Source organism: Gymnogyps californianus, chromosome 4 (assembly GCF_018139145.2).
Source record: "Gymnogyps californianus isolate 813 chromosome 4, ASM1813914v2, whole genome shotgun sequence".
Lineage (NCBI taxonomy): Eukaryota > Metazoa > Chordata > Aves > Accipitriformes > Cathartidae > Gymnogyps > Gymnogyps californianus.
Window position 1 is genome coordinate 26702469 of NC_059474.1, and position 22554 is coordinate 26725022.

The following is a 22554-nucleotide window of genomic DNA, read 5'->3' on the forward strand; positions in this document are numbered from 1 at the left end:
CCGTTTCTCATAAATAAAGTGGACTTGGGGAATGGTCTTGTGGCTGACTTCTTTTCCTGACTTTCACTAATCTTCCCTTCCTTCCAGCTTAGTTAACTGAAGTTGGGGACAGTAGAAGCTTTATGATCCGTTGAAGCCCGGTGTCAGACAGTCGCATTTGATGTTAGAAAGCAGATACAGTCATGTATACCCATAAAATTAGTAAGACAAAAACTCCAGTATATGGTTGTCAAGGATTTACTGTTTGTTGATGTATGAGGAACCATGTCCATGCTCACAGAGCAACTTTTCATGAATTCCTGTTAATGTATGTGAATTAGTACTGGGTGGCCAGGCTGCCTGCCGTACCTGATACAGCACAAATGCTGCGGGGTTGTTCATTGTTTATCTGTTTTTCTGAATTGTATAATGGTAGAGGCTACTGAAAAAGGTGATAACTGAAGAAATAGGAAAAATACATGTATTGGTATATAAACAGAGGAATTAGTGACTTTGATGTGTGTGGAAATCCTTTATTATGCTGTGTAGTGAATAAATGTCATAATTCTATTCACTTAAGTTCATTAATTCAAAGCTGGAGCCATCCTTCCAGCTGAGTTTTTATGACGCACTAGTTAACTTCCACTTCAAGTGAAGTTACATATAAACTGGAAACATACTTTTTATTTGTTATTCATATGGATCTATATTGTGTGCCACAAGTACTGTATTTGTCTAGTGCTGTTAGTTCATAATTGTAAAACCATACAGTCTATGGACAGCTTCACTTGAAACTGAGAACATTCAAATAAATGAATCCAATTTTTCTTCAGTTCCATTGGCGAGCATACTGGCTAAAATGGTAGTTATCTCTGGTATTGGGAAGCAATGATTAAAACTCTCTTACATATTTAAACCTGCTGGTCTTGAGACAGTTCTATTTGGTTGGCATCCTGTGAGGGTACTTGACAGACACCTGGCGTGTTACTTTTTCCCAGATGGTTTAGAGAGTGAGAAAAAGGTTACCTCAAACGTCTTGTTCAAGAGCTTCCTCAGAGCATGAGCATGAAGTCTTTGTTCTCTCTCACCCACGTTCTCTTCAGGTGCTCTTCCAGTGGCTTTCCTGTGGGCTTAGTCTTAGACGTGTTGAATGCTTCAAATACAGAGCCTGCCAGACCAGCTGAGAGCTCCACTCAGTCTTTGGAAAAAAGATAGGAAAAAATGCTGTGAAGGCCTCCAGGCCTCCTACCTTGCACTGCCTGGCTGTAAAGCAATATAGTCTGATTTATTTCCCCAGCCTCCTCTCTAGTTCCCACTCTACTATTTGAAACCTGCAGTCTTCTTATCTTTATTGCTGCTGTTTGTACTTGGATAACAGTAACTTGTGTTATGGGAGTCTATCTGCATCCATAATACAGGTGTTTTCAGAAGAGAGATTTGTACATCCCTTTGCACAGATAATGTACACAAGAAGCACTCCCTTTGCCTTGTGATGCTACTGGTATTGCTCGTTGAACTGTTGTGCTAACAGCGAGCTGTCCTGATCGTTGTCAGCAGTTTAGTGGATTATGACTTGGAAGCAGAAGTGGGGAGATACTTTCTTGTCTGTTTTCTCTGCTTTCACAACCAATATTGTCCTGAGATAGGTACTTGCTGTTTACAACACAAACTCTAGGTGTCATGGAGAACAGCTGTCCAGTAGCTGTCCGTTAAATTTTAGTCACAGGTGTCTTTAAGTTCCCTTCTTCTGCATACCCTGTTACTACTCTACTTTGCAAATCTGATCAAGCTTCAGGAAAACAGTGTGGAAGTATATTGGCAAGAACTTGGAAACTTTATTGCAACAGCAAGTTTCTGCTTGGTAGATGAGGCAGTTGTACCTCTAGTCAGCCAGATCACTGAGGATATGTATGTATTCTTAACATTGAATCAGTGTGCTAAGACTGTATGGAGAGATGCTGGATTTGGGTCCAAATCAGATTGATTTAGAGTTTGTAGGACTCAGGGGTATTGTAAACTTTGATTTTATTTTTTTCTATTGTGACATTCTTTCTTCATCTCTCTTCAGCGACCCCCTAACACAACAAATTCATGTTTCATTTGAAGATTTTCTTAACTAAACAATGGAAAAAAATCTTTCTGAACTTTGAAGGCCGTTCTCTCTTTAGGAGAATGATGGCCTCCTTGGGACCTTGAGGGTTTTTTTCTCCTCAACCGAGTAATCTGCTTGAGATTCAGCTCATTTCTTCCATAGACAAAGGCAGGGTCTTTTCTCTCTTCTCTTGTTCTTCCCAGCTGAGCTTCATATTAATCAAGCTTGGTGTTCTCTGCTTGGCACAGAGTTCAGTAATCCAAGCTATGATTTACAGTGTTGCAACCGTGCAGTGTGTCTGCACAGGGCAGAGCACTGTCATCTCATCTTTATTAAGATGACATTTGTCTTTTGGGAAAGTGTGTTCATCAAATCGTCTTAATAGCAGTGTGTCTTGCAGGTCAGCAAAAATGGCTTTGGCAAAGGAGTCACAGACAGTAATCGGGAACCCTACAAGTCTTGAAAGTCCTGACACCACAAACATTAGTTCACTTGCTACATATTCTAAAAAGGAGTATTTTGTGTTCAGCTGGAGAAGGGGTTTGAGCTGTGAGGTCCCTGTGAGATGCTCCCCTCGTTTCTGTGAAGTCATACACATCTTCTGGTCAAATTAGTGTAAAACATCCTGAAAGCATTTATGATTTTTTTTCTTTCTAAGCACAAAAGTTTCAGTTTGGTTTAGGTAATCTGGTACTTTATTCTAGTGAGGAATAGTGCTTTCTTTTGATAGCGCAGCTTGTTCTGTTTCAATATGGCTTCATAAAATAAATGTACATTTTCTCCATGGATCCATCAGTGCTGCATCTAACACTAAGGATGTTGGTGCTTGACTCCCACAAGAAAAAGCTGTTTGTTTGAGGCCCAGGACCTCTGTAAAGAGACAGCAAAAGTTGCTTCTACAGGGTTAGCAGCTCTCAGTTTTGGGGAGCAGATCCTGGGAAAGGAGATGTGGCCTCCTCCACATGAGCCACCAGAACTCAGGAAGCAGCACTGGTCGGTTGTCTGGAGCATGCTGGGCTGGGTGGACACTGACTTGTGACAGTCTTGGAGAGGGGATGAATGGGCTGAGTGTCACCCATGTTCAGGAAAGGGAGTTTGAACGGGGGAGTGCTGGCTCAGCATGGGGCATTTCATGGCTGCCTGCTGGAGAAGTAACAGCTTGTGTTCCTCCTTTCCCCTCCAACCCTGTGTGCTGCCATCGTCCTTCGCCACTGTTTTCTGCGATGGGGGCAGGAAAGGGGAGAGGAAAAAAGGATGCTGAGCAAGTATGTCTAACCCGGGAGAAGAGGTGTGTAATTTATCCTGAGGAATGTGGGGGAGCGCAGGGAAAAAGCTTGAGAATGGTTGTACTGAACTAAATTATGTAGCAAAAGAGAAGATCCTTTCTGTTTGTTCAGAGTATCACCACCTTTTTTTGATTTTTAGACTGGCAAAAAGAACAAATTCTGCTATTCTGTGCTGTTAATCCTAAAATATCTAGAACTATTTGTCAGCACCGGATCCATGCCTAGCTTTCTGTGCTAAAGCTGCTAAATTCCTCACAGTTCTCTTGTATTATTCTTGCCCAGACAAGAAGACTAGTTTTTTTTTTTTTAAAACTTTCCTCTGTGACCATATTTGCCTTGGCTTAGCCCTCTTCTGAACATTTAACCTGACTTCTAAGCCTCCAAGCATTGTCATAAATGCATGTTATAACAACCAGAGCAAGTAGGGTAAATCCAAGCAGTGTGATGGATATACTTTAAGTACATCTTATGTGGAACTTAAGCATATTTTTGGATTCAACTAACACTGGGGCTTTTTATTTTTCTTTTTCTTGAAGCCCTATTCCACCTGTGGGGAAGGTAATTTTTATTTTATTGCTTCTGTAAGATGTGTAGAAAATTTAAGAAATGCACATGGGCTTATGGAGAGTTGGATACTATCTTTAGAGACTGTCAGAATGGATTTCCTGCATTTAAAATTGTATTTAGGTAATACATTAAATACATTAACACTTAGGTGATCTCTGTTATCCATTTTTAGGAACAGATATGCAGTTTAGTGGACAAGCATATGGAATTCACTGCAACTCTTTTCAAGATGGTTCTTCTTTGGAAGAGACGATGGCTGCTTTGAAATTTCTGTAGTGTCTTTTTATTAAAGAGGAATTCCTAGTAAGAGATAGTATTCTGTCTGCAATAATAATGCTTCTTATTAGACACAGAGACTCAAATCTCTGCATATAGTTTGTTTAGGATCATTTATTGTAAAGCACTGGCCTCCTTGAAACAAGTAACCAGTCTTTGTATCTGCATTAGTGAAAATAAATAAGGTAAGAAAACTATTATAAATACTTCTCTACTATATGTAAGATGATAGATGTATAGAAGTATAGATGATATATGTATATATATATTTGCAGGATTAGAGCCTAAAGAAAATAAATTCTATTGAGAATCTGAAAATGAAGGGAAAAGTATATTCTAGTGAAAGAAAATTTCATAATTCAATACAAACTTTGTTTTTTGCAGAGGCAGAAGGATTGTGACTTGCACTTACACAATCAGCAACTGGAAAAATGCCAGGTTCTAAAAGTAACTTGGTGTCTTTACATGAGGATGTTATAAATGATACTTCAGACTTGAGTGAAATGAAAATTTCAGATGAAAAAGGATCTGTTGAAAAAAGAACAATGACTCTGATTGAGAAGAATGGCTATCACGACTCCGTATACATAAATGCAGCTAAGATTTTTCAGGGCATTCATACTGAAAAGCGTAAGGATAGAATATTGGTGCGGTATGGTGATGACTCAGTATCTCCCATGCTGACTTTTAAAAACGAGTATTCCCAGCATGTATCTTACAAACTGGCTTTCAATGCTCTAAAATGTAAGTACAAAACTTTTCCAAGAATTGCCAACAGAAATGATGCAGCAGAGAAAATATGGAAAAACAAAGTGTTTAGTTTCTGCCTGACAGCAGAGATCTGGGGAATTTTTTGTTAAACTACAGGTTACTGCTAGACTACTTGTATCCCTCAAATATTTAAGTATATCTAAGTGTTGTTAGCATTTTGTGAAATCAAGCATTTAAACTCTGTACTTTTTCACGTAAAGGAATTATACTTATTTAGAGTTGCTACTGTTTGTGATTGAATTTGCCCTTAATTTTCATGATGTTTAAACTTTCAGCTTTTTCTTTAGTGATTTATAAGTTTTTCTTTTTCTTCCATAGAATCTTGTAGATTTCATAGTGTAACTTGTCAATATTTTCTTTTTTTGCAGATCAAGATCTTCTTGAAGAAATATTGTTAGATAGTTGTGTTTACCCATGCCAGTCAATAGTAAGTGAACGTTTTTGTGAGAAAATAAATTTTGTATTTTCTGAGTTGATGTAATTAGAATCTTTTCTGAGGATTCTGCAACATTCTTCAAAACAACATTTGTTGTTTTGAACTGTACGATAGCCTGAGACTGAAATATTGCTGTCCTTTTTGGTTAGTTGTCTAAAGCATCAATCTCCAAGGTACTAGATACGTTGTTTGTGAGATTCTTGTTGCACCTTACTGCTGGGAATCAAAACCTTCAAAGAAAGAAGGTAGGAGAGTGAACCATAATGCTCACTGCAGCATAATACTTGCTCAGTGATGTTGTGCATGAGCCAGTCCATGTCGATGTGCTTTCATTCCCAGCTGTGTCCCCTTGTGAGTGGGGAGAAAGTCATGTTCCCTTCCTGTCCCTGGGAGTTGTAAAGCATGGAGTGAACCCCACTTACATGGTAACATTTTGTGTTTGGTTGTATTTCCCTAATAACTTGAGTTTTCTAGCTGATTTCGGTTATATTGCGAGAAGGTAAGAATTTTCGAAGGCATAAGAACTGTAGGAATGTCATGAAAAGAGGTAGACGAGAGTAACTGAAGTGCTGTTAATTGCTGTCCCGAAGAAGGAGATGCTCCCTGATTTAAACATTAGACATGGGAAGGAGATTTTACAATCTTACAATTTTACAACTGCAGAATAGTTATATGCTGAGCTTATCAGTTGTTATATACCAAAGAATCCCACAAGAGACATTGATAGACAAGAAGTTTTTGTTAGCTTAGCTATTCAAGGACTACTTTATGAGGAGAAAATAATTTCACAGTTTAAATTCTGATAACATTAAAAGTTGTTAAGATACAGTATATTATCTGTATGTATGGAGAATGTTTTTAGTTTTGATAAGCTAAATAACTTTTAAGTTGTGTATTTGAGTTTTTAAAAAATTCTTCAGTGTTTTACTAACTGTCCATGAGGAATTACTTCCATATTCTTACAAATAAGCATTTCATTGGAGTTTTTAATGCCTCTCACATGGCAGACTGCTGTTTGATATGGATCTTTTTGCAGAAGTAAGGCATGCTTTGTGTCAGTTTCTCTATCCAGTTGGTTTTCTGTTGCAGCCAGATGAATTAACCAGCTTGCTTGTTGTGATGCTTTATGACCTACAAGACCGAAAGTTTCAAGCACGAGAGATTTTTGATGAAGAGGAACCTGTAGCAGAAGTTCGGAAAATAGAGCGTTATCTATACAGGTATACATGCTAAGAACTTTTTTTAGAATCATAGAATCATTTAGGTTGGAAAAGACCTTTAAGATCATTGAGTCCAACCATTAACCTAACACTGCCAAGTCCACCACTAAACCATGTGCCTGAGTGCCACATCTACACGTCTTTTAAATACCTCCAGGGATGGTGACTCAACCACTTCCCTGGGCAGCCTGTTCCAATGCTTGACAACCCTTTCGGTGAAGAAATTTTTCCTAATACCCAATCTAAACCTCCCCTGGTGCAACTTGAGGCCATTTCCTCTTGTCCTATCGCTTGTTACTTGGGAGAAGAGACTGACACCCGCTTCGCTACAACCTCCTTTCAGGTAGTTGTAGAGAGCGATAAGGTCTCCCCTGAGCCTCCTTTTCTCTAGGCTAAACAACCCCAGTTCCCTCAGCCACTCCTCATAAGACTTGTTCTCTAGACCCTTCACCAGCTTTGTTGCTCTCCTTTGGACACGCTCCAGCACCTCGATGTCTTTCTTGTAGTGAGGGGCCCAAAACTGAACACAGTATTTGAGGTGCGGCCTCACCAGGGCCGAGTACAGGGGGACGATCACTTCCCTAGTCCTACTGGCCACACTATTTCTGATACAAGCCAGGATGCTACTGGCCTTCTTGGCCACCTGGGCACACTGCCGGCTTACATTCAGCCGGCTGTCGACCAACACCCCCAGGTCCTTTTCTGCCGGGCAGCTTTCCAGCCACTCTTCCCCAAGCCTGTAGCGTTGCATGGGGTTGTTTTGACCCAAGTGCAGGACCCGGCACTTAGCCTTGTTGAACCTCATACAATTGGCCTTGGCCCATCGATCCAGCCTGTCCAGATCCCTCTGTGGAGCCTTTCTGCCCTCAAGGAGATCAACACTCCCGCCCAACTGGGTGTCGTCTGCAAATTTACTGAGGGTGCACTCGATCCCCTCGTCCAGATCTTTGATAAAGATATTAAACAGAACTGGCCCCAGTACTGAGCCCTGGGGAATACCACTTGTGACCGGCCGCCAGCTGGATTTAACTCCGTTCGCCACAACTCTTTGGGCCCAGCCATCCAGCCAGTTTTTTACCCAGCGAAGAGAACGTCTGTCCAAGCCATGAGCAGCCAGTTTCTCCAGGAGAATGCTGTGGGAAGTGGTGTCAAAGGCTTTACCATCCACAGCCTTCCCTCATCCACTAAGTGGGTCACCTTGTCATAGAAGGAGATCAGGTTAGTCAAGCAGGACCTGCCTTTCATAAACGCATGCTGACTGGGCCTGATCACCTAGTTGTCCTGTACATGCTGCGTGATGGCACTCAAGATGATCTGCTCTATAACCTTCCCCGGTACTGAGGTCAGACTGACAGGCCTGTAGTTCCCTGGATCCTCCTTCGGGCCCTTCTTGTAGATGGGCATTGATATATATGAGCAGAAATAGAGATTTATATAACCAGTGCCTTTTTTTTATAATTGTCAATATTACAGATGTGTTTCAGCTTCAAATTTTGTGGGCTTTGTTTTTATTTTTAATGAGAACCTCGTATGAAGGGAAACTTTCATATTCCTATAGTTAAGAAAAGTACAGCTAACCATCTTTATATTGTGGATTATTTTGCTGGAAAAAGGTATCTTATTTTTGAGTTGTTGAAGCTTTTTTCATACAATTTTAGAAAAGAAATTAAATACTCAGTAAACATTTATAAATATGAGTGTAATAGAGTCAAGAGGTCCTGGAATGGAATAACATCCATTTATTTAGCAATACTTCTATTATGGAACTTTGTTAAATACTTATTATTTTAAGTAATTAGAACAAAAAAAAAAGAGGGTATGTAAAACAAACATTTTAAGTAGTGTTCAAGTATTTCTTTCGTCAGTGTGTTGATGAACTCAACAGGCATTTGTTGGACAAAATTATGTTGCTGCTGGATTTAGAATAGCCCAAAAAGTTCAAGAATATCATAAGTGCAAGGTGTTCCTGGAGGGCAGTAAGTAATATACCTTGACATCTGAAGTAGCTCACCAGCAATATTTATTTGCTTTGAAGTATCACATATCAAGATTATGCATAAAGCTTGTGGGAAGAAAAGACTGGGAATATTTCCTCTGACATTTTCATGTGATAATAATAAAACTGACTTCTGGTTGCCATCATACTTGTGTTGTTTCTGTACACATTTAGAGCTCAGCTTTCATCAAATGCTCATTCTGCACATATATGTATTTGTATCTTCAAACATACAAAACAATCTGAGGATTGTATTCCACAGATTGCAGTTCCAAAACATTTTCTTTTTTTTTAGCTTTCTGAGAAAATGGATATATTTGGGAGTCATCTGTCATAATTCCAGTCCCTTGTGCATTTAAGTAAAACAGTCTCAGCTATGTACTATGACCTTGCATCTACTGTTGTTTGGGGTAGAAAATGTCCTATAATTGTGTATTTTCTGTAACAGAATGCAAAATGAGGCCTCACGTTTGGTTTCGGTTTCTGAGCAAGATAGCATTGTAATAGAAATGTTGCATGTTAATAGCTGATGCAAACATTTATAAAACTTATTGAACTTGTGACTATGCTTTTGTAGTTTTAGGACCAAGTTGGCAGCTGCACTAGCAAGATGTCGCATCAAACATGATGCTCTTTCAATTGAATACATTCTACCAGAAACCATACGGAAGCAGGAACAAAGGGCTTCTGCTTTACCTTTATGTGTTTGGATAAACACATTTAAAATCAGGTGAGGTCTTTAAAGTATCATCTAACGTTGACGTTTTTACATATGAAGTGATATAGTTTACTACACACTTGTTTTAGAATTTCCAGGTTATACTATTACCAGTAATTTAAGTTTCTTATAGTAAATTCTGCTTAGTCCAGTGACATTGCGTTATGTTTGTTTGTAGTTTTTATATATTGCAGTAATGGTATTCATAAACTGTAACAAAGTTGTGAAGCAGTTTTTCTTACTATTCTGTTGCTTGTGTGGGTCTTTCACCAAATAAATGAGGAAATAAAGTTAGAAAAAACTATATGGGTAAGTAAACTCTGTGACAAAAAATAGAGGAAGAGAAAACTTCTTTAAAAGTGGGTATATTACTGTAAGCCATAATGTTGGCAAAGGGTGTTAAGACAGATACAATACTTAATACTGGTGTTTATTCTCTAAGGATAGTGTAAACTTGAAATAAAAATACACTTTTAAAAATCCTTATATTCAGTGGGCTACTATATATGTAACACTGGTGTTCCCAGTTCTGTACTAACTGATGATGAATCATACCAGATTATCCTGTTATCTATTTTGTTAGACAGGTAATCCATTTTATTATGTTTTCAAGAATTTTGTTTTCATACTCTTGTCTTGGACCAATGGTCTGTGCTTAGGTTATAGGCTCTTCAAGATAGAGAAGGTGTCTTACTCTGGTTGTGATTTTGCAACCCTTAAATAAGACTGAACTAAAAGCTGCTGTGTTGATCCTACATTTAATGTACCATATCAGCTTATGGCACTGTCTGAAACTGCATTTCAACAAACAAGTCTTGGTGTATATACCTTTAAATCTTTATGATATTTGGATTGCAAACCTCAGCATTTATGCCTTCATTACATTTACACAAGGATTATTTCAGTTATCAGCCATTAAATTCATTGGTGAGCTGGGCTAAATTGAAAGCAATTGAAAGAACTAAGCTATTCCAGCAGTAAATTTGCTACAGTGTCTCCTGAGCACATGGACATTTATGTTTTGATGCTTTGAATCATCCTCTGGAGACACATACCTCTTTCTTCATATTTTTTGTCAGACTTATTAACTTAATTGTTTCAAACCGGAACTTATATGCCTAAAATTGAGTGAATTCCCCTCCTGCATTAGGCAGTACTGTATTTTTTATATATATATATATATATGCATATGTATATACACACACTGAAAAAATAAAAGGCAAAAATCCGTATAATCAATGCGAACTATGTTGCTTAAGTAACTGTTGCATATTTAATGGTCAGAGTTGTATGTTAACAGCCTTCAAGATGTTTTCAGAGATTTGAAGAAGAAGGGATTCACAAGAGTTGAATCTGTGTCAGACTTCGACCATTATACATACTGTATGGACCAACATTGCCATGATGTATTGGTTTTTCCTTCCTCTCTTAAAGAAGAACTGCTTAATTTAGATCTTTTTGCAGATTGCAAACTCTTACTGCAGGTGAGTTGATGTCACCCTTGAATAATATGATCTGCAAACTAAAATAATGCTTTGCATTAGAAAGAGATCATGTATTGTGTGACTGTCTTATTAAATCAGTCAGGCAGCAACATACTCTCAAAAGGTTTTGGATGTTTTTAATAATCAGAAAGTTAGAAACTGATTCATTTGATAAATTTAGCATGCAAATGTTAATGCTTATAATTGATAGCTACAATTAAATTAGTAAAATGTTTTAAATTTAATCTTAAAACTGTTGAAATAAACATCAAAAGTGGTCAAAGAGGCAGTCTCACTTCTGAAAATGTGAGGAAAGTTTCTGTGTAACTCTACATGCATTACCCCCAGTTAGTAGGTAATGGTATGCTACTATTGTAACATCTCTTCCTCTTCAACTGCATATTTGTGATGGAATGATGATGCTTCTTTGTATTTTGTGCAGTGTGGTTCCTAAATCTTCATAAACCGCACTGGCATTTTTCCTGACTTGCTGTCCAGGCAAGATTGGTCGGACGTTCCTGTTGTAGAGCGGTGGTTTGGAGTAACCCTGCAACAACACACAACCACAAATTATCTAAAGTGTCTGATGATTCTTGAGTGCTTAGCAGAAACATTTCAAAGGGCATTTTCATTTGATGCTTAGCATTTTCTGGAAATTTTAGCCTGAAAATTTATTACCCAGCTTACAAAGTAATTCTGAATGTCTTATGTCAATGTGTATATTTTGAATAGCGGACTCACAGAAAAGAACTATACATGACAGCCTCGTAGGTCACCAGAACAAATTCTGAGTATTACTACTTCAGAATATTCAAAGTTAGAACCCTCGAAAACTCCATCTCTGTGTGGTGGAGTAGGGTGGTACTTGAATGGTGTAAGTAGATACGTAGACATTAATGGGAACTTAAAGGTTTAGCTTTTTTTTCCCGTTAACACCAGTATTTACCAGACTTGGTGCAAAACTTGGTACCTGTGGTCCGTATCTTCACTCTTTGCCTTTTTAAGTAATTTGATGGAGATAATGTTTGATATGTATCTCTCTCTTCAGCATCTGTAGTATGAGATAATTTACTCTTGTAAATGTGCTTTCTGCATTCAGATCTGCCTCAGTGTTAAAATTTCAGCAAAATCTTAGTTTTTGATCCGTAAGGGCTTCATTTCTCCTATAATTATCTTCAAGAGCTGTGTGAATAGTTCTGCATTTCTCTGTTAAGTTGCCTCTGAGGATGAATTTTGCATACTGTGGCCTATGTTTGTCTTTTCTGGAGCTGGCTGTCACTAAGAGTTCCTCCTTATGGGGATGATATGCCCTTAACATTTCTTTTCACCTATAGATATTATGCTTTCTTATGCATTAGTTGGAATTAAATTATTTAAATTTAGTGAATTTAACTTAATAAGATGCTTGGTTTTGTACTTTATTTAATTCTGTATTAGCAGCTATCCATGATTAGTTTTTCTCCTCCCCTCTTTCTAGTTTGTCATGAAAACAATGAAGTACTTCCTAATTTGGAAAGGAAGGTTGGCACTCGTAGAAACCAAATTAGTTGGTCACATTTAATTTTCTGTCATTGTTTTCTAGGATAAGTCTCGCAGCCTTGCTGTACACTCTGCACAGGCACTGTTGAATACGGACGATGACATTATAGTGGCTCACGTAGGTTCTCATCTGACCATTGCCCATATGTCAGCGCTGACAATTCACAGCACGTCCAGAATTTTTGTTTGTGGTGTAAAATCTTCAGCAAAAGCAGCTGAACTGAGGAACTTGCTCAGTCACATGGGATGTAAAAGTAGGTGTTAAAACAGTTGGCATGCATAAAGGATTGTAATGTAGATGTTTGTGATATCTATAAATATGACATACTTCTGTCAAGATTCAGAGACCTCTTGTTCAAGGATTTGGGGAGGGCAGTAACAACTTTTTTTTTGCAACAAGGCGAACTGACAACTCTTCAGCTACAATCAAGTTAGTCAAAGGTTGCAGATTAACCGTCGTAGATGCAGGCTCCTGAAATGTCAGGGTGAACTTTTCCATATAAGTAGTCACTGTATAGTGGTTGGTGTAGCTGGTAGCTGGGAACTTCTGGGTCTGTTTATTTGGTGTCTTGGCTGTTGCTTTCAGTCTGATTTTCACCTGTCTCTGAGAGTGGTAATCCAAGACACATGCACTTGTCTGGTTTACCCAGAGGACACAATCAGAACAGAATACAACAGGACTCCAGAGCCCCACTAGCAGGCTTCTCAGTGGAAGATGCTAAGGTCTATTCCTTCAATCTGTTTGAAGTCAGTGGGACATACTTTGGAGGATCTGGGTCTAGCAGGCTCTAGCTCTATGGAAGTCTGTGTAATGCCACAGTCTCTTCACCATTATCCCATTAAAATTAGGCAAGCTTGCTTGCATGTAGAACTGTTGAGTTTTTCCCTTTTTTTCAGATATTCAGTTGTTACATGAAGACTTTACTGAGATTGGACCAACAGACCCAAGACTTCAAAATGCGAAAGTTATTTTGCTGCTACCACCATGCTCTGGGCTGGGTGTTGGCAATCCAATAGACTTTATTTTAAATGAACATGGAGGTAACTTTTGATACAATAGCTAGCTCATGCTTTCTTGTAGAAATAGTATTCAAGTATTGTGGTCTGGACATCATAGCTGCTTCGGTAAATTATATCATTTTATAAAATAGCCTTCCTTTTAGATTTTTAACTACTATAAAACATGTGTATTAACTTGCATAATTCTGTGTGTGTAATGTACATGCAGGCTACTATGGAAATACAAAAGAGAATAAATAAATTACACAGAAGATTTTTCCACACAAAGTGAGCAAGAACATATTTGGCCTAGCTTAGGATTCTCAACGAGAAAACAAAATCTTTCTAGGTGGCACTGAATGATTAAGAGTGTTTTGTAAAGGCAGTTTCAAGTCGATAGTATGAAGTTTGAGGGTTATTCTGGGGAGCAGAGTGTATATAGCCTTTCTTTTAAAGTAAAAAGACTATAGGTAGAAAATTTATTTCAAGATACCAATGAATATATATAATTTTCCCTTGATGACATTCCTTTATTGATTGTATAAGTCTATTCACTGTACAATTTTCATTAAATAGAAACAAGTAAGAGGCAGTAGTAATTACAGGTAAAGAGGGAAAGAAGAATCATTTAGGCATTCCTTGGTATTGTAATTCATAAAACCTACCTTCCCACTGCACTAGTAATAATCAGGTCTGTTACCAAAGTATTTTCTGCAAACAACCGAATTTTAAGACACTAATACAAGTTGCATTAATAAATTTACAACTCTTTGCATTTAGATGCAGGATTGCTAAGAGACCTTTTCCAAGGATCTGTATCCGAGGATAAACTCAGTAGTCTTGCTGAGAGGCAGCTTAATGAATTGATGCATGCAATGAAATGTAAGTGTGCTAGCTCTTGGATTTCTGGGAATATCTTGTACTATCAATTCCATTGTACTGCCACCAGTTTTTATGTAGTTAAAAATACACTGATTACTCTATTAGTTAACGGTAAGTGTGTAACCAAACCCCCTAAATAATGATTGTCTCAAGTTTAAAGGTGTATCTGTGTCGTAGTATTCACCAGCCATTAATACAATAATCTTCAGCACTGTATAGAGAACTGGCTTACTGGCTTAGTCATACTCTGCTTTGGAAAAGTTGTAAATGTAGTCTGACTCCATGCTGCATGCTGCCACTTTCTTCCCCCCTCCTTTGGTAGCTGTGTGAAAAGACTGGATGCAGCCCTGAATTTCTGCTGAAATCTGCAAATATTTGAAAAGATTTTAATTATTAAAAAACACTAGAGATTGAACACTGTGTGCAGGAGGATATATTTTATTGGTAAAAATGACATCCAAGCATAATTTCTGTGCTGGTTTCAGTCCTTACTAAACCACTGTGTGTATGAAGAATTTGAACAGTAGAAAAATTTTGTTTGTTTGTTTTGTAGTTAACAAAGTACAAGCTATTGTTTACTGCACTTGTTCGGTTTACCCAGAAGAAAATGAACTAGTAGTGGAAAAAGCACTGGAATCTGGAGTGGAAGGAAATAAAGTACAACCATATAGGTATGGAATGAGTAGTTTTGTCTATGGAAAAATTAAGTATAACTTCACATTGTAGCAGAATTCTTATCCTAGACTGATCTGTCTTGCATTAGATTAACATTTAAAATAGGGTTTTTTTGCCTCTTATTTAATTCCTTTTGATGTTATGAGAGTACTAAGTAGCATCCTCTTGACTTTTTCATCTAATACTTTTGTTCCCATCTGAAATCGAGATGGGATGAAAGCATCGCTGGTTGGAAATAAGATTGTGGTGAGCTTCTGATAGTTATTGCTTTCATCCTATCAGTATTCAGAGAATGAAGATAGTTTAAGATAAAATGGAGACTAGAAGTCAGGGGACTTGCTAGCATGCTCTCAGCTTCTCACCTAGAATGATCAGTTTCAAAGGAAAAAGAAACCAAGTCTTAAAATGTGAGAATAATATAGAAGAATAAGAACCTCTGTTGTAGGATTGCTCGTCCCTGTATTCAGATGAACAACTTCTGGGGGGACAGGTTACAGTAAGAGAACATCCTATGCAATCATAACAAATACAAATATATATGAAAAAAGTATGCATGTTGTATACTTTATATGTAATTAAAACCTGTCAGCTGTCACCCCTGTCAGCTGGAGCAGTTGTTAAAAGACTGAGGGCTACTTTCTGGATTTTCCTTTCAGTCACAGCAGATAAATGCAAACAGATAGCCCTGGCTTGCACGTAGATATAATAGTTGATTACAGGATGCAGGTTAAAAGAGTTTATGTTGCCAAAAGCACAGGAGAGTAATACTGTATTTTTAGATTTTATATTACCTTAGATGATGTTAATGACTTCACCATTGTGGGGAAAGGTACGGTGGTTCAAGATATCGTTCAGTGTATTTAAATTTTGCATGATTAAAATAGCAAATGTTAACTGTGGCCAGTCCAAAGAATTTTAAAAAGAGGTATGTTACACATAATGTTAAGATACAGTACAACAAAATGCATCTTTCTTGCAAATCACCGATGGAAAAGAGCAGCCTGCTTGAAATTTTCCGCTAAATGGGATGAAATCAGGGTATGTCTTGCCAATGATGCTATGCCAGTCCAAAAGCATTTATGGACTTTTGCTGTAAACTGTGTTTTCCTTTGTGATTTGAAATTTTGTGATGTCTGTCATGTTTTGACCTGTATGCAGCTATTACTGTATGGGGAGAACTAGGGGGACATTGGAACATAATGGTCTCTGAATTATTTGAACACAAATAATACATAAATTCATGATATATGTATAACAGAATTTATATTAAAAAAAAATCCTGAGTTTTCCAGAGCTTTAATTTTTTCAGAAAAAAATTCCCCCTTGTCTAAAACATCCCCCCTCTCCCCAAAGCCAACCCAAAATCTATTCAGTGTTTTGCAGAAACATCATGAAACTTGTCATACCACCAAATTATACTTTTACTTTCAAATACAAGGCAATCTCAGATGGTAAGAAAGGGAGAATAAAATTACAGTAGGATTTTTGCAGACCTGAGCAAATTTGTGACTGAAGACTGATTGAACTTCATAAATGATGATTCCAGAATCAGTTCCTCCTTCACTGTCATGCACGTATCTTGGATGTTTTCATGCATAGTTCTTGCTATAAGAAAGCTGCTGGTAGCCAGCATAAACAGAGCAGTAATAGAACACCATAAATAAAATATATAGTGTGATTATGCTTGTCTTAAGATGAAAGCTCAAGCTATTTAAGATGCATGTACTACTTACGACAGTTCCTTGTGCACTTTCCTTAGAATTAATTAGGTAACTTACTTGACTAAAGAATGCAGGATAGAATGAAAAACTTGGATGCAGAATTACTAGCCTGTGTTCACAGTAGTGTCTTTGAGAGGCAAGTTATACCAATAAAACAACCTGTGTGATCATCACAGATCTACTTAATTTCCTTTTCCAAGAAAACTGAGGGCTTTCAGGAAACTCTTAGCCAATTGTGCTTATGTGTATTATATCTTTTGGAAATACTCTGCAGTGCTGGAGTGGTGCTGAACTAAAATAAGGCTGTGCTGGAGTTTGGGGTCATACAGCTGGTCTTAGGGCTGTGAAATTGTAACGGTAATTTCAGCCATCTACCCACTGTCTAAGCTGAGCTTACCTTAAGGATATGACAGTTTATAGCAAAGGCTTTACCTTACGTAAGGATACACATTGTGAACAGGTGTGTATAGAGGAGACACTAAACCATTCATGCATTTCCCTTTGGCCTATCAAATTTGAGTTAATTTCTGCAGCAACTTTTAGGGTCAGACAGTCTGTTAAAGGGATTCCTTTTGCATTGAATGACCAAATCTAAAAGCAAAAATCTCCTATGTGTCATAGGACACAGAGTTTTATTTAGTAATGCAAGGAGGATGTGAGCCTTGTAGTCTGTTTTACCAAGTTCCGAGGGACATACGAAAAATCCAGATTACGGTGAAAACTTGGGAACAAACAGTTTTGCAGACTTCCCATTAGAAATGGACTAGCCAGCCAAATCAGGATATTGCTTACAAATATCAAATGCATTTCTCTGTAACCATCTTTGAATAAAGCTCTGTCTCAAGAGGATCAATGGACCATTGAGGAGGGGCTGTATCGTACAGTCCTCAGCAGTGCGAAGAGGAGGGGGCAATAACGGCATAAGGACATTTTGATAGCGTTTTTCTGTACTGCAACAGCTTAGTACTAGTTTAGCAGCCTTACAAGCCAAGTCCTTGAGGCCTGTTTAGAACAGCTAAGGATTACTGGATACAGGAGAACATGAGAAAAGGCTAGTTCTTCCTTCCTCACTGATGCACTGCAAAACCATAAATTTGAAAAAACAGTACTCAGTTAATAGGAAAATTTTTCTAACCTAAGATTTTTAGCTTAGATGTATTATTTGTTATGAGCATATACTTAACTCAAAGTCAACACCTGTACAATTTCTGTATACTGCTTAGTGTTTTCAGAGCATTCGCCAACTTCATGGACAACTTGATAATCCAGTAATTGCAGACCTGAGAAAGAACACAGTTGTTAATTACGTTCATACACATTAATTATCTGGTGCTTAATATACTTAATTACTGGAAAAAATTAACTGGGAATTATTGGAAAAATGGAAAAAACCAATTCTAAAAAGATGAGTTCTGTCTTGAATTCTGACAGTCTTGACAATTGAACGTCTGTCTTGAATTGCAGTTTTTTAAAATGAAGATAAGGCTCTATAAGACTGTCATTGAAAGACATAATTTGGAAATTACTTTTAATATATCCTTGTTTATTTCCTTTTATATGCTTAAATATTATTTTCTGGTCATTTGTTTATTTTTTACAGGCTTATTCCTCCTGTTTTTTCTACTTCCTCCAATTCAAAGGCTTCCACTGAATTTTTTTTCAAAATAGAGCCATCAGAAATTTCCAGTGGCTGTTTTCTAGCTATTCTAGCAAAAGAGGTAAGCTAAGAAAATCACCATTTAAAAAACACTTCACAGAAAAAGAATACTGCCATTTTCCACAAAACAATATATGAAATGGAACATTTAAAAAAAAATTCCTGGCTGTTCTTTAGTTGTCTTAAGAACAAAGAATAGGTGAGCAGTTGAAATGTGCCACTTCTAGAGTCCTGTGCTGAGCACAGCTTTCCAACACGTGCCTTTTCTTCTGGAGCTGTTCGTGATCAGAGCAGTCTCTTGATTGAAGTCAGTGCTGGGAACATCTAGAGGAAATACATTGTCGCTGTCACACCTTGGAATGAAATACACAGCTTGATGAGACTCATGATAAATGGCGTCTAGTAAAGGTATTTGTTATGTCTGTATGTGTCACCAAGATTTGCCAGTATCCAAGCAGACAGTGGCACCCATAGGGATTAAGACTTCATTATAATTTGAATAAAATAGGTATGAATGTTTCCTCCCAAAACTAAGGCATATGCAAATCTGGCTTGAAAGGCAGGGGGCTTTTGCTGAGTAAGTGGAAAAGTCTTGGCACGATTCCTGAGGAAAGGCCTTAAAGGGCTAGTTTGCATCTCTGAGCGTCAATGTTTTCCTCTCATGGCTGAGAAAAGTAGGACTTTTTTCACTAAAAGAGGAAGGAGGGGAGCTAATTAGAATTTCATTGAAAATTAAAGGTATGAGATCTTACTTGGTTATTTGTACCACTTTGTGTCATACTGCAATTACAGTGCTTGAAAGAAGCTTGTGTCTTGGGGGAAATTAGAAGGGAAGATTTTATTAAGAGAATCACACATGAAAAGCCTTTCAAATTACCTATTATTGACCTCTTTGTTTTCAATGTAAAATATTTTTTAACCTGGCTCCCTGAGCTAATAAGTTTTAGTTAATCATGCTGTGTACATCTGTCTACCATATTGTCTCCCTCCAGAGAAAGAAACACTTTTGTTTCAGGTAGTTGATTTGAATAATATTTTAGTCAAATTCTAATGCACAGAAGCAATTGCTCCTATGCCAATTTTAGGCGATTCTGGAAATGAAAATTTTCCGCAAGGCAGAAAACATGTACTTATTATTTAAACTGAGATTTCTGGTTTACAGAAGCCCTCTTCCTGGCTAGTTGTAAATAGTTTCTTCCCCATTGCTCCTCTTTACATACTTGGATGTTGAGCTAGTTCCTAGTTAATCTAGTTTGAGAGTTCCTTGCTTATGTATTATGAGCAAGGATTTTATCATGAAAATTATTCATGTTTAATGTTAATGATAATATTTCTGTATTTTAGTAACTATTTCTGATACACACACACTTTTATATATATCTATATGTATATGCATGTTATTACAGACATGTTACAGAGCAAGTCAATGTGGGAGACACGTAGTACAAAGTCCAGAATTCAGTTTCCCGTCTTCAGGCCTGTAGAGGGGAAAGTCTCTGAAGAGCAGATACTCAGATACCTCTTTACACAACAGTCACGTTCTTAATTTCTTGTTTGGTTATATAGTTTGGTTAGCATTTATCACATGTGACTTAAGTCTTTCTGCTAGATTCTGCTGTAGTTTTCTCGTGGAGTAAATTCTGAGGAATGTGGGATTGAAGTACTGAGTTTGAAGTATTGAGTTTGCAGCTCTGTGTTGTGACTTAGATTCATTGTTGTTTCCTTTGAAATTTTCAGAAAGATTCTTCTGAAAACGTGTCTGTTAAAGACATTTTGGCTCGTGCTGCAGCAAAAGGACTACTAGACGGCATTGTAGAAAAATCAAAGGAAGAGGAGAAAAAGCAGAAAGTAACACAACGTAGACATAATATTACTGGTAGTGGTAGAGAGCCGAAGATTGCAGAGTTCCTTCACCATCAAACTCTATCCAATACTAAGGCTGAAGTTTCCGTGTCTAAAGCAGTCAGTAACATACAACAAAAGAATGTGAACCGAACAAACAGCTATGTTCAGCTGAAGAAACCTATCAACCCCATTGCAGACACAGCTCTGCCTAAAGTGCCGAAGCACACATCTCATTTGTCATCTATGGGCAAGGCGTACGAAAGACAACTTGCTAGAAAGGCACGCGCAGAACATAAGAGGGTTGTATTGAAGCCCGTGGAAATTGTTTTGCCTCCAGTGATAACACCATACGTGAGTTCGCAAGGAAACAAACCCAGGATATCAACTCGTCATTGCCTTCATGGCTGGACTGGAGCAAAGGGTTTGAGTGGTAGGATACTTCCACCACCTCTGTCTAAAGTGGTCAAGCCAGCTGTGCTTGGCCATCCTCAACCATGGCTGTAAGAATCTTCAAACTTTGCCCTACCTTTATACAGAAGGTAAAGACTCCTGTATATATTAATCAATACACTTAGATTACAGTATACCTTTATGCAGGATAATCTTGCTGTGGGAAAGAGATATATTATAGGATATTTGCATAAAAATTACTGTCTAACATGGATATTTCTAAACCAGTAATCACACTTTAAAGTGAATGGAGCTCAGCTGCATAAGGCTGATAGACCGCTGGGGGGAGTGAGGTCAAAACTATAGCTTCTTGCTATACACTTTAAAGTGACAAGTTAAAGCATACATTTCTGCCGCCCCGCCCCCCCATGACCTGCACAGATCTGTGGGAATACTCAATTTCAAACAGATTTTTTTAAAGTGAGACTGCATTTTGTAAGTGGCTGTTTCTCTTTACAAGTGCTAGATACCATTTTTGTGAGTTACCATTTAGACTCTGACACACGGAAACAGCCTTGCGCAGTAAGCCAGTTAACTCACCTTTATTTCTAAACTCGATGTGAACTTTTGCACAGGCAAATGGCCAAGTACATTAAAGCCCATGCATAGGCTTTCTAGTACTTACTCCCTTGGTTTCTACTCAGGTGTGCTTCAAAATATTAACAACGAAAAATAGATAAAAATATCCTCATGCTAAAAATACTGAATTGTTGTCATAATGTCACGTCAGACTATGTCATGGCTTGTAACTGCTTTTCACCAACTTTCTTAAGCAGTTCTTAGTTGAAAAGAGCTGCTACTGTCCAAGTAAGTTATTTTTATAAATGTTACTGCTAGTCAGCTGAATAATGACTGAACACAGAGTAGTTTGGCTGTCTTTGGAAACAGCTGTGGGCTTCTAACCTGCTCCCTCTTGCTAGCAAATATAAAAATAACTGTAAAATATCTACAGTTGTCTTATAATCTGAGCGGAAGATAAAAGGGACACGTAGAGATACTTCTAACAATAACCTGATGTAGTATTAAATATGGACAGTATAAAGAAAGAAAATGGCAAACAATGACAGGACAGTAAGAGGAACCTCAAGAATTGTATTTAGATTAGAAGTGTAGAAATGAAACAAAGACAGCATAGCAATATAGAAAGGCAAAAGTAACTGTAGCCCAGAAGAGACATTTTCCTCTAGGCAATCATTTAAGATACTTGGCAAGAGTGTTCCCAGCAGTGTCAACAATATGGTATGGAATCTTAACATATTTGACATATGAGTCTGGATTTAGACCCATCCAGAGAAAATGTTTTAATATCTATTTTTTTCCTCACCCACACCAGTCAATGTAGCTGGATCAGCACCACCTTCAGAAGAAAGGATGTGAATGATACTACACCAGCAGCGTAGACAGCTGGCTCTTGTTCATCAGATAAATACCCTTGCTTCACTGAATCAGTGCAAATTTCTTCTAGCATTTTAATCTGGGCCAGCTGTCCTATTCAAAGGCATCACTCACCTGCTGCACAACCCTGCGAGTAACCCGTGCTCCTTACCTGTTCCAATAGAAGGATGAAATCTGTTCTTGTTTCTGAACAAACTTGTAAGGATAGACCTAGACCTGTGCACATGCAATGTATACAACTGGAAAAAAAAAAAATCCCTATTTTATTTCAAAACCATCTTGGAGGAGGAGAGATTCTACATGTTAGATAAAAGAAATGGACAGTAAGGGGATTTTGGGTTTTATTTCAATATAGTTGTTAAATGCTTAAAGTAAACTTAAGAGATTCTGCAGTTAGAGAACTAAACTCTTTTTTAAATCAAAATCTTTATCATTCATTATTAAATATAATTAAAATTACTTGTAAAAGAACATATATGTGTCTGATGACACAATTTCTGGGCTACTTATGTAATATGCGTCATGATGTCCCACAATCGGCCTCATATTGCTTTCAGGAGTTTGCG

At 37.7% G+C, this 22554-nt stretch overlaps 1 protein-coding gene across 1 annotated transcript; it reads left to right on the forward strand.

Moving 5' to 3' along the window:
- Window positions 1-4315: 4315 nt before the first annotated feature.
- Window positions 4316-22133, forward strand: NSUN7 (NOP2/Sun RNA methyltransferase family member 7). The gene is made up of 13 exons (XM_050896695.1): window positions 4316-4385; window positions 4585-4944; window positions 5340-5398; window positions 6497-6627; window positions 9201-9353; window positions 10642-10825; window positions 12408-12618; window positions 13262-13405; window positions 14144-14245; window positions 14799-14916; window positions 18242-18359; window positions 20036-20682; window positions 21927-22133. Exons 2-12 carry the CDS (start codon window positions 4632-4634, stop codon window positions 20645-20647), a joined length of 2145 nt encoding a protein of 714 aa, XP_050752652.1. The 5' UTR covers window positions 4316-4385; window positions 4585-4631; the 3' UTR covers window positions 20648-20682; window positions 21927-22133.
- The last annotated feature ends 421 nt before the right edge of the window (window positions 22134-22554 follow it).